The following is a 13,262-nucleotide window of genomic DNA, read 5'->3' as shown; positions in this document are numbered from 1 at the left end:
AGACTGGGGTGTAGCCTTTCTTCCAGTTGGTTTGTTTTCTACTCCCATGGACCATTTCACATTCTCTCTGGGTCACAGACACACTTTAATTTGGACTTCCCCTGGAATAGATGACATGATGAGAGAATTTAGAAATCAATTTCAATTTATCCATTCATCCATCAGATATATAGGCCAAAATAAATTTCCCATCTTCCATTACATGGCTGTAATACCTTACATACCTACCTCTTATTGTTGTGACTCAGATAATAAAAAGCATATAAAATATATTTATATAAATATATTTACAATATAAAACATTTACATTGGTTATAAATTTAAGTGATCTATCTTTAGTAAGAAACAAATGAAATAGAGAATGGATAAGACTGTTCAGTATTTGACCATTGACTTGCATCTGTAACTGTTATGTATATGAGGTAAATATTTTACCTGTATGTTTCATTTTACATACATACGTATGTGTAGTCATATATTGTAACAGTGCTCTCTTCTAGGTCTTTAGGAATTCTTGTGGCCAAAAAATTCATTACTTGCTTGCTAGTCTAGTGTTAAGTCTGGTGATGAAGCTTATATGTCTGCATATATAGGAAATGTATACACATATCACAATTAGTGTGAAGTTAAAGATAGATGTTTCACTGAACTGGATAAGATTATTTTTTAAAATATTTTTTAAAAAACTTAACTTTTAAAAAATTGAATTCACAAATGCTGCTTTGTGGGAAAGGAGAATAGGTATTTACTTGTGTCTTTAAGTCAGCCTTAGTTTAAGACTACTCTTGTAAATTTGGAAATACATTAAGATATGTGATTTCATTGATTCTCATGCAGTATTAGTTGGAAATCTGTGGGAGAGGAGGGGATACCCTCTGTTTAATTCCAGGCTTACTGCAAGTCAAGTGATGTTTGAATGGCTTTCTAGTATTTACTGAGAGTGAGGTCACTGCTAAATTTTTAAATACTAACTTTTCTAAAAAGAGGAGTTTTATTAGCAAAATAGTTTGGTATTATTCAGTGATGATGTTGAAACTTAATTTCACTAAACATTTTTTCCCCCTTTTTCTTTTTTTTTTTTCTGGGTGTGACTAAACTGCCTACAGCATGCTGCATGGTTGCTGGTAAAACAGGAAATGGGGTGAGTAATTTGAGTAGGGATTTTTTACAAGCTTTTAAATACAAACTCTCTGTTGTTTTTTATAAGTACTTTTACTAAGTTTCTCTTCTGTAGGGTTGAATCACTAGCTATGAGAGCAATTGAATGCAAAGAAAAGCTTATGATTATTTAGGTTCATTATGTTATCTATCTCTAATCAGTTCCTTTGCATAACAGAAGACTACTAATTCATACTGATAACTCATTAAATCTTTGCAGCTTAAGTATGAATGTTAAAAGATTTGCTAGCAAAGTTCATGGCAACCACATTACATAATATAGTTTGATGAGCTGTTTCAACAAGAGAAATTTGTTTTCATCATTTAGGAAAGTTCATAGTTCATTTGTGAATATTCTAGAAATTAGAAAAATCTTAATTCTATTATATGAATTCTAACAAGATTTTTGAAAGTGGATTTAGAATAACTGCTAGAGTTTTGGTTAGTAATCAGTAAGCATTGTCATAAAATAATTTGTTGATTAATCATACAATTACTTTTAAAAGCAAAATAAGAAGAGTTTTTCTTTTGGTCATTTTAAAGGTAAAGATAAAAAGAGGGTTCAGGATCTTTTCCATGGTATTTATGATAATGATGAATAAATTTTGTAGTCTGTGCTTTTCTAATGGTTTTATTTTCTTAGTGTTCTGATTCCAAATCCTAAGTACTGTATTAAGGTAATGCATTTTTAAAATAATATGTTTTATTCAGGTTTTCATTTGAATTATTAATAAAAACTTATTACAGATAGTTTTGTTAATTTTTATTGCATATCATTTAAATGTATTATTATATCTAAGACAGATGTCTGTTAATTACCTGAGAATCCAGGAGACAAATTCTTTTTTTATTTAAATTTTATTAAATATCTACATAGTTAGTTGCATTAATAAGAACTTAGAACTCCTACATGAAATGTGTTCTATTATACAATTTAATTTTTGTTATTTTTGGGAAATTACTCTTTTCCCCCTTATATCTTCATCTGGAAAAGAATACATTCTTTTGTCAAAGACTTTAGGTTATTATGTCGAATATTAGTACTAATGGTTCACGGATAAGTCCACAACCTAATCCTTATTTAAATTTTGAGAATGTTGTTTAACTGTTCAGGTTATAAATTTTATTTAAAAGCATTAAGTATATAATTTCTGCAAAGGCACTGTGCTCAGTTCTGAGGGTGCAAAGACAAACAAAAAAAATAGACTTTTCCCTCAAGGGGCTTACATTCCATTTTTAAACTGTTTCTGAATTTGCATTTGCCCTATGTTGATTTTGGTTGTTGTTCTCCTTCAGAGTTTAAAATAAATGTAGAAGTAAAAGATTTCAGTTCTCCTAAGAAAAGAAACTAATTAAAGTAGATTGATTCAGAATGTCAAAGTTCTTCTCCAGTGTCAGATTTTCGTGCCAAGGGATCTGGAGGCACTACCATTAATTCAGAAATTTAAATTAAATAAATTGAATTGAAATTTTTAGACCAGATTTTTCCAGTTTGGGAAATGTTTGTGTTGCATTTAATCCCACAAATGATATAATTGAAATTATTATAAGCAGTATTTTAGAGAATCATAGATTTTTAGGGGATTGAATTTGTCTTAATCAGAGGATTTTAGAGCTAGGTTATGCATATTTCTGCTTTGTTACATGTTAAAATAAATCGCTTTAGAGTAATTGAGATTCAATTTTTAAAAGTATATAAATCTGGAATTTTTATTAAGGATTTATTTTTTAGCAAAGGAAAATACATCAGAAATTCCTCAACCTTTTTCTGTGGCTTCTTGATGTGGAGGGAAAGAAATACCTGCAGTAACCATAACCAGTTCATAAAGAATTGAGACTTGTGGTGTAGTGGATAGATTTCTGGTCCTAGAGTCAGGAGGATCTGAGTTCAAATCCCATCTCAGACACTTGATACTTTCTTGCTGTGTGACATTGGACAAGTCACCTCATAAAACCAAAAAAAAAAAGAATTGATACTCTTTAGAATTATTTGAAATATTAGAGATTTTGTTATATAACCATGTTCTTTCGAAACTGTAATGAATAACTTCTTTCTTATTTGTACTTTTTAAAAAGAATTTTTCCCATTTGATATATTATTTTTCCAGTTATATGTTTTGAAAACTTTGGAACATTCATCCACATGTACATGCATATTTATAAGTTACATATTTCTTTCCACCCTCCCTTTACCACAATCTGGTGGAACCTATATATTTGTGTTTACAGATTAGTCATTTTCTGTTTTAGGAATTAGGACTAAGGGAAAAGAATGAAAACCATAAACTAGGAAAGAAAAACATAAGAGAACTTTTAAAAGGGTTTTAGGAGTATTTTGTTTTGGTTTTTCTTCCTCTGGATGTGGATAGCATTGAATAACTTCTTAATCATTTTAAAGTATTACTTCTTGTTTCATACTTTAGAGTAATCTAGAAAATAAACCATTTAAACTTATGTTCCATATTTCACCTTTTCTCCTAGTCTTCAGAACATACCTGACATATATAAGTTAATCCATATACTTCCTATTTATTAACATTCTTCTCAAAGGAACATCAAGGTGTGAAAAATAAAATTATCAATCATATTCTTATAGTGATTATTTCCAGAAATAGGAATGAAGTAGGTTTTTTTTTTTATTTTATGTTTCATACTGGATTGTTAAACCAATCTCCTCTGAGTAGTCATGTATTTCATTGCAGGAAACCCATTAATGTTTGAGTCTTATTTTATCTGGTCATTGGGTCCCAATGGTTCTGGAGTAGAAAGTGAGGTTGGTGACTTAACATGACACTCCCTCACTCAAATACAATTCATGTGCTTGTCATGGCATCACCATGGTCTTTTTCAAGAATGAAGGACAAACATCATCTGAGTCTTATTTGCCCCAGCAGGACCTTAACAGAGAATCACAATTTCAATTGGACTTTGCTTAAACAAAGAAATTCACTTAGTTGTTCATTCTACTTGGTTAGTACATTAATATATTCAGCACAAGAATAATTTATCCAGAAATAAAAGGACAGAAGGGAACAGGCTCATTTTCATTTGAGAAACTACTTAGTGGTGAAGTGTGCACATGTGTGCTCTCTCATTTAAAAAATTCCATTCTTCTAGAGATGCTATCTTTTTTTAAAAATTTATTTTTATTAAAGATGTTGTTTGAGTTTTACAATTTTCCCCCCAATCTTGCTTCCCCCGCCCCCCCGAAAGCACTCTGTCAGTCTTTACTTTGTTTCCATGTTGTACCTTGATCCAAATTGGGTGTGATGAGAGAGAAATCATATCCTTAAAGAAGGGAAGTCTAACAGGTAACAAGATCAGACAATAACATATCTGTTTTTTCCTAAATTAAAGGGAATAGTCCTTGCACTTTGTTCAAACTCCACAGCTCCTTATCTGGATACAGATGGCACTCTCCTTTGCAGACAGCCCAAAATTGTTCCTGATTGTTGTACTGATGGAATGAGCAAGTCCTTCGAGGTTGAACATCACTCCTATGTTGCTGTTAGGGTGTACAGTGTTTTTCTGGTTCTGCTCATAGAGATGCTATCTTGCAAATCTTGAAATGCCTCAGGCTCCAAAGATTCAAATTTGTGGGCAAAAGTATAATACATAAGAGAAATAATGGACATGAGCTAGCTCCTACATATTTTTAAGATGTTGTAAAACAAAAGGTTCTATTAGAGAAATTTACTTTTGGAAAAGTAAATTTCCTAAAGCACAGGTCCAACCATCCCTCTCCCCTGTTCAGTAAGCTACAGTGGTTTCGAATCAAATACAAACTTTTTTTGTTTGCTCTTTAAAACCCTTTGCAAACTGCAAACTGCAAACCTTTCCAGGCTTTTTACATATCACTCCTTCATGCACTCTGTGGTCTAACCAAAATATTTTAATATTCTTCCTATAGGATTCTTTATTTCTTTTTATTTTTAAATTTTTTTAAATTTAAGGCAATGGGCTTAAGTGACTTGCCCAAGGTCATACAGCCTAGGCAATTGTTAAGCATCTGAGGCTGGATCTGAACCCAGGTCCTCCTGACTCTAGGGCCGATGCTCTATCCACTGCACCACTTAGCTGGCCCTTCTTTATTTCTTTGTATAGACTTCCTCATAGATTCATCTGCTTCCTCCAAAATTCCTCTTCAAGTGTTGCCAACTCTAAGACCTGAAATTAGATTGTGTTTGTACTTAACTTTATGTGGATAAGCATATACCTCTCGCTTCTCTTGATAGTATATAAGCTCCTTGAAGGCAGTGATTGATTTTTGTCCTTGTACCCCAGCCACTTTATATACAGTGATTGGCAGTAAGGTAACTTTGGGGGGGGGGGGGTTAGGTAACTCTTTTTTGTTTTTTTTTAGAAAGATTTTTTTTTTGTTTTAAGTTTTACAATTTCCCCCCTAATTTTGCTTCCCACCCCCCCACAGAAAGCAGTCTGTTAGTCTTTACATTGTTTCCATGGGATACATTGCTCTAAGTTGAATGTGATGAGAGAGAAATCATATTGATAGATAGCTCTAAATAAATGGTTATTAATTGCTTGCTTGCAACTGTATCCATTGAACATTCATTCTGCTCCTACTTTTTTGACTCAGAATCATTGAGTGACTAGGTTATACCTTTGTTCCTTTCCTGACACTTTTTGATCCTTTACCACCATTTCACAATTGCTTCTTCTTTTGAAGTCTATGCCATTTGTTTACTCCTCTCCCCATTTCTCTTGCTTTCCTCTACCAGTCTCCAATACACCTTTCTTCTAGTATTCTCAGCCTGATTCACCCTTCTTTCCTGTGCTCTGTCATCATCCTTAGACACTTGAATATTCATATGGATAACCCTATGACTGAAAAATTCCTTGATTCCAACTCCTGCATCCCATTTTGACTGAATGTTGTCATGATTACACCCTATATTTTACCATTTCTTGTCATCCAACCATACTGGCTTCTCCTTTCATCTGTTCCTCTCATTCCTCCTTTGTGATCTCTGGTCCCCTCATTTGTCTCTTTTGCTCCCACACCAGTTCTGTTCATGACCCCTGGTTGGCTGCTTCTCATGTCCTGCATCATTCTGATAGTTACTCTACTATATTAGTCCCACCTGGTGATTCATCATCCCTAGGTAGCTTCCCTAGATAGTCTGCTTTGTTTTCCCTTGTAGAAAATCAAGAAGTTGAATTTATTTCACCTGCTATACATTTATATTCTATCAGCTCAAGTCAATTCTTTGGACTGCTCAGTGGTTGTTGTCTTCTGCCTTTGTTGACAGTAATTGTTCTACACCTCTTTTTTATTTTCCCACATGTCACACACATTGATACAACTTCTCACTTCTCTAAAACCCTGTCTGCTCTTGAGGCTGCTCTGCTGAACTTCACTGTTTTCATCTTTTTCTCTGGTTAAAGGAGACATGATCCCACTTTGTGTCATATCTCATCTGTAGTCCTCTTAACCATCATCTCTAGAATCCTGATAGAACAACTAACCTCTCACATTTCATGATTTTAATTATCAACAAAACCAAATATTTTGAAGTATATACAAGAATCAGAAAAAATTAAATCAATCACCAAGTTTTTATTCAGTATGTGTAAGCTCCCATGCTAAGTACTAGGGATATAAATAAAAAAAACCCAAAACCAAATAGTCCCTAATCAAAATGAATTGTGAGCTATGTACAGTTAAATTTTAAAGATGTATGTAGTAAATTTCACAATGGAGTGACACCCTTATATTTGTTCCCCTTTGCACTTTTATATTTTTCCTGTGCTTTAATGGTGATACTCTTTGGACATGGATAGTGCTGGAATTTGTTTTGTTTGATTATACATATTTGTAATAGATTTTTTGTTTTTATTTTTGTGCTTTCAGTGGATAAGGAATTGAAAGGTAGAGAATTTAGAACTAAAAACACTGAATTTTTTAAAAAGGAAGAAAGAAAAGGATCCTAAAATCCATGTCATTAGAATATCAATCATTGGTGTATTTCTACCAATGGGCAGGTAGATCCAAGAGTCCTGGGAATGGCCGTGCCCCCCCACCCCCTCTGACTACCAGTTCTGCTTCTACTCCTGCCTCTGCAGCCATTAGCACAAAAGGCAAACCCCAATGGAAAACAAATCTGGCCATTATATTTCTATACATGCTGCCAAGTCCTTGGCACTGTCAAATGACTCAAAATTAAAAAGCAAAACCAAAAACCTTATTATCATTAAAAACCAGTCAGGAATTTGCATTATTACCCTTTTCTTTGCCACAGCATCCTAAGAACCATGGTAGCATTCTGTTTGACTCGTAGCTGAAACTCTTGTCTCCTTTGTTAGACTGGGATCTCCTCAAGAGCAGGGCGGGTTCTGCATAGGAAGTGCCTCCTTATTCACTCATTTATACTGCCAAGGTTCATCAGCCTGGTGTGATCCTTCACCCTTTTCTTTCGGCCCAAAACATCAGCAGTTGCCAAACCTTGTCATTTCTAGCCTTGGCAAGCCTCTTTTCTCTCTGCTCACACAGCTGCTCCCTTCTTTCAAGCTTACATCACCTTTTTTTGCCTGGAGGATGTTTTTGTTTCTCTGCCTCAGGTCTTCTGCATTTTATACTCTAGTGGTTCCCAATCACCTCTCTATAACTTAGAAGCACAGGATATTGTTTAAAGTTTTCCTTTACAGATAAGCAGCTGGTGCTGCAGTGAAGAGAATGATCTGGAGTCAGAAATACCTGAGCTGTATGACCCTGGGAAAGTCATTTACCTCTGTTTTCCTCAGTTTCCTCATCCATAAAATGGGATAATAGCCCAACTTCTCAGGCTGTTGTGAGGATCAAATCAAATAATTGTAAAGGACTTACCACAGTGCCTGGATATCATAAATGCTATTAAATGTTTTATTAGCATTTTTGGTATTTTATTATTGTTATTGATTCACTTTACGTGCTTCTGCATACTCTATGATCCAGCTTTGCTGGGCATATCAACTTAGAAAACCACAAATTAACGTTCTCCATGTTGTATTGTGCTTTTATTTATTTTGATTAACTTTCACCAATTACTTTTTAATCTAGGTACGTTCATGAATTTGACATTGTTCTACATGAAGCTTTTCCCAATTTTTCAAAGCTGCTGTGCTTTTCCTTCCCAGAATTACCTTGAATTGATTTTATAATTATTCTGTACTTATTTATATATACACATTTTCCTCCCCTATTCAGATATAGGTTTCTTGAGAGCAAGGAACATTTCACTTTTTTGTATGCCCCATTCCTTAAAAACTGTTTATTGACTGGAGATTTAAAAATTGTTGACTGACCACCTCCTCTGATTTGACACTGTTTCCTTTTGACTGAAGAAATACTGTCCTTTCCTGATTCTTCTTGTACCTGTCACTATACCCATTTCCTTCACTGCTTTCTGGTCTGACAGCTTTGTGTAGACATCTCCTACATTGTGTCAAAGTCATGTCCCTATTCAGATTAAAATGTAATTGAGAAATGTTTGCCAACATAAATTGAATACATTATAACATAGATAAAGTTAATTTGTGATTTACTAAGTCAGTAGGCAGCTAGCAGGGTCCCTTTCTATTTGAGATTGACAACACTCATTTAGAAGATGATATCTGAACTAATTTTGAAGGAAACCAGAGATTTTAGGAATCTCTCCTCATTTCTATCTTATTTCTACATTCTTTCCCTGGAAATCTCATTTATTTCCATGTCTTTAACTGTATAAACCTAACCAGATTTTTATCTTTAGCCCTTAACAGTCTTCTGAATAGCTTCATCTGCCTACAGGGCATTTTAGCTTAATATATCAAATAATATAAGTACCACAGACTCATTATGTCCAAATACTCACCATTTCTATCTGTGTGACAACCAATCAGTTTCCTGCAAATGAAGCTTTAGGATTTCCTTTAGCTCTTTATTCCTTCCTCCTATCCTTTCTATCTCATCAGCAAATTCTGTCAGTTCTTCATTTATCAATTATACAACCTTTTTCTTCTCTTTCTACCTTTACTACTCTACTAATGCCTTAATTGCTACTGCTTCAGCTATTGTTATATCTTCCTAACATCTCCCATAAGATTCATCCTTCATCCTACCTAGTTTCTGGAATAATCTTCCATATGCATAGATCTGATTGAGTCATACTCCTTAAAAATTCTCATCTCCTGTTATCTTATTATGTAATTTTGCTATCTCTTATACTTTATTTTTCTTTCTTAAGGATATGATTTCTTTCTCATCACATTCAACTGAGATCAACATATACCATGGAAACAATGTAAAGACTAACAGAATGCGAAGGAAACAAGAATAGGGGGAAAATTGTAAAACTCAAAATAAATAAAATCTTTCTTTAAAATAAAAAATTCTCAGCTTCCTTAATTGCCTCTTTATTGCTAATCCTTTGATTAGAATTCAGGGATATCTGCAATTTGTTTCCATGCCACCTTTCAGCCTCCTAGTATTTTCCACCATGCATCCTACAATGTAACCAAGACACACTGATCTTCCCACCAGATGACATCTGACTTCCTCTTTGTTCATGCTATTCTCTGCGCCTGAAATGTCCTTTCTCTTATCCTTCACTTGCACAATTTTGTCCTACCTTTTTACACGACTTCTTGATGAAATCTTCTCTGATGTTCTTTTTTATCTCTAACAAAGGCCTTCTTTCCTGTGCTTTACACAACATTTTCTGATTCTAGTGTAATTATCATGTACTGTTAAATATCACTTTTATAAGCTCCTTGCAGTAGGAACCATGTCTTATTTAAAAGTTTTACACTTAACATAGTGTTCTGCTCACAATAGATACTCTTTTTTGGCAAGGGTTAAATGACTTGCCCAAGGTCACACAGCTAAGTAATTATTAAGTGTCTGAGGTTGGATTTGAACTCAGGTCTTCCAGACTCCAGGGCCAGTGCTCTATCCACTGTGCCACCTAGTTGCCCATAATAGATGTTAATAGATATTTTCTGAATGACTATTGCATAGTTAGAACCTTATTGTATGTATTGTGGATTTCCAGAACCCATGGAGTGTTTATTCAGTTTTTAATCTAATCCCACACTGATTTACTAGTCAACATTATATTAAGATTTCTTTAAGGATATGCTGTTTTTTCCCAACATGTGTAGTACCTCCCTCTATAATCCAGTAGATGAACTTTTGAGTTTTTTTTTATCAGCCTGCTTCTGAGCCTCTCCAAATTTTGCTTTACTGGTTCTTATACAACAGATACACAGTCCATCCTAGTCCATATTCAAAATTTTTCTAGCTTGTTAGGACCTATTGTGATGAGGCATCAGAATTGGGATATTGTAATGAACTTATTTCATGTCTCTACAATATGAACTTTTACAGAACTTCCTATTCTGTAAACATTAGAATCTACCTGGTCATAAGCAGACATACTAATTCTAATTCAGGAAAAATTAGTTTACTAATGAAAATATTTTACATAGTCTATAACCATTTAATAACTTTTTCTTTTGTAGTTCGGTCTGGTCCTTGGTAGAACTCACTATGCTAAATCTCTCTCTCTCTCTTTTTTTTTTTTTAAATGTTCAGGAAACAGGGCCTGTCACTGGGAAGAGATGATATTGTTCAACTTAAAGAAGCCTACAAATGGATTACTCATCCTTTGTTCTCAGAGGAGCTGGGTGTTCCTGTTGATGGAAAGGTATTAACTACTTAAGTAATAAGAGTATTCACTTCTTTCACATGTTTTGTAAGTCTTATTTTCTTATAACATTGATGATATCCTCTCAAAATACTCTTCTCTAAACAATCCTTTGAATAAACATAAAACTTTTCTAATTTTAAAATGTTGCGTCTAACCCATTTTCATCAGAGATGTTTATCACATTACTGGTTGCTCATCCACTCATTTTTCATGCGATTCTATGAACTTGTTCTTAATAGAATACTTTAGAATGTTTCTTGTTGCACCCAAGGCAGAAGAAGAAAATATAGTAATTTAGAGAGAACGTTGATTATGGTAGACAGAACAGCAAGTATAGAAGCAAGACTTGAATTACGGTTCTATTTGTGATTAGTATGTGTGACCTTGGTCAAGCCTCTTCTCCTTTTTGTTTTCCTCATCCATAAAATGAAAGTATTGGACTATGTGATGCTTCACTCTGTCTCCTTTGAATCTATATTAGGTACTCTAGCCCTGCTGCTCTCTTTCCTTTCCAAGGCAGGTCTTTAGTAAGCCTCCATCTGTGGCTTCTGCTGGCCTCCAGATCTTGGACATGAGGCTTTCAATGCAGGGGTGCATAGGAACCCTAGTTCCTTTACCCTGCCTATGTGGGAAGTCATAGCCTTCATTGTCACTGGCATCCTAGCCCAAGTGGTGAGGGAAGGCTTTTTAATGCTGTGTTTGGTTCAGATCACTGCCTAGATACAGTGGCAGTGTAAGGTATGTGTTTCTCAGCCATCCCTGCCTTATGACTTGGACATAGAGCCCTCTCTGATAAAACTCTGCTTAATTACCCTTGCTTACTGATTACAGTTACAGTTGCTTACTGATCTACCTTGTTTGGGCCAAGTATATTGTGTATGTAGAAGAAGAGGCACCAGAATCTCAGCTAGAACTAACTCCAAGAGTCCCTTCCTCATTTTAGCAATCCTAATTCTGATTCCTGAGAGTTGGATTGCCCATGGAATTGTGATAGCTGAGGTTCAAAAACAGAAATATGGACTCTCTCTCTCTCTCTGAGCCTGAGCTAACCTGTTGGCAACTGTAACCCATCTTTTAGTAAAGTGTTGCTGTGGTGTCCTTGTCCCTTAGGTGGCTCGAAGGGCAGGCACTCTGTTGTTCCTCTGGGATTCCTGATATCCAGCCAAGAATTATATGTGAATCTGGAGGGAAGTGTGTATAGGGGAAGAAAGGCCCTCTCTCTGACTACCCCACAGAGTATGAAACTATAGGTGACCAGGTAGTCTTGAGATCTTTTCTTCTTCTTTCTACCTCTTGGATAACTGAGCTAAGAGGAAGACTCCATATCCCCTTTTTGGTGTTTGCTGCTGCTACTGATGTACATAATGTCCTCTGGACATCACCCTTGGATAATAGAGCTGCAGAAATGCTGCCCAGGAGCTCCACAAAAATCTGTGCTAGCTCTCTGCATGGACTAGGCCTAATCCTCTTTAGTTTTGGAACTGAACTTTTCACTGTGTCAGATATCTAGTGCAGAGTTCTCCTGACGTTTTCTACCCCCTTCCCTTCCAATCTCCCAGGAAAATAAGATTACCAAGATTCCACCTTCATGGGAATTGATAGCTGCTATCATCCACCTCTTATATCCTGCTTTAGCCTACTCTTTTTTTTCCTTAATCTATAATCTAGCAAACAAGGCTACATGTCTGGCACTAACAGCAGTTCTATGCTTCTGCCTTCTCCTTCTCAACTTCAGTTTCTGTGCTCTACTCATTGTACCATTGAGATGCCTTATGCAGTCAATGTTGGAAAAAACTGTTTAGGTTTGCCTTTTTTTCATCAAATTTTTATTATTTGGTTTGTAAAATTATATGTAATTGTATAATCCTATAGTAAATAATTTTGAAACGAACTTTTTTAATAGAGCTAATATTTATATCTCTTTCTCATGTTTTTTGTGACCTGGACCCTTTGAGAGTCTGGTAGAAGCCTATGGAGTTCTTCTCAGAATAGTGTTTCAAAATACATACTATTACAAAAGAAATCAGTTTTATTAAAATATAGTTATTAAGAATATTTTTAAATGTTAAATTCATAGACAATCTCAGTTTAAGAACTTTGATTTTAGAACAAAGAAGCTTACACTAATAATAAATATTATAGATAATAAGGCAGGAGTGTAAGGAGATCTTAATCTCTCTACTGCAACAAAAAGCAGGTGAGAAACTTTTTGATTTTTCTCACTTGTTAGTACAGCCTAGAAATAGTGCCCTTTCAGAAGTGAATTTTGATCCATTACTCTTACTATTAAAACTTTCTGAACTTTTAGGTTCAGTATTCATACTTCCTAACACAAGTACTCTCTTATAGTATCTCCAAGTGCTTATCTAAACTCAGCAGTTTTTGATTTCTTTTTCCCCCCGAGGTTCAGTGCCTTTA

The 13,262-nt window shown here is 34.7% G+C and overlaps 1 protein-coding gene across 4 annotated transcripts in view; it reads left to right on the top strand.

Annotated features, from left to right (window-relative positions):
• PUS10 (pseudouridine synthase 10) overlaps nucleotides 1-13,262 on the top strand; it is a 107,934-nt gene that overhangs the window by 38,623 nt on the left and 56,049 nt on the right. For all 4 annotated transcript variants that reach the window (XM_074206771.1, XM_074206756.1, XM_074206763.1 and 1 more), the window contains 2 exons: nucleotides 1,107-1,141; nucleotides 10,730-10,841. In XM_074206771.1, coding sequence (XP_074062872.1) covers nucleotides 1,107-1,141; nucleotides 10,730-10,841 — 147 coding nt within the window. The remainder of the gene's footprint in view (nucleotides 1-1,106; nucleotides 1,142-10,729; nucleotides 10,842-13,262) is intronic.

This window comes from Macrotis lagotis, chromosome 1 (genome assembly GCF_037893015.1).
Source record: "Macrotis lagotis isolate mMagLag1 chromosome 1, bilby.v1.9.chrom.fasta, whole genome shotgun sequence".
Classification (NCBI taxonomy): Eukaryota; Metazoa; Chordata; class Mammalia; order Peramelemorphia; family Peramelidae; genus Macrotis; species Macrotis lagotis.
This window is presented reverse-complemented; position numbering and strand designations above follow the sequence as displayed.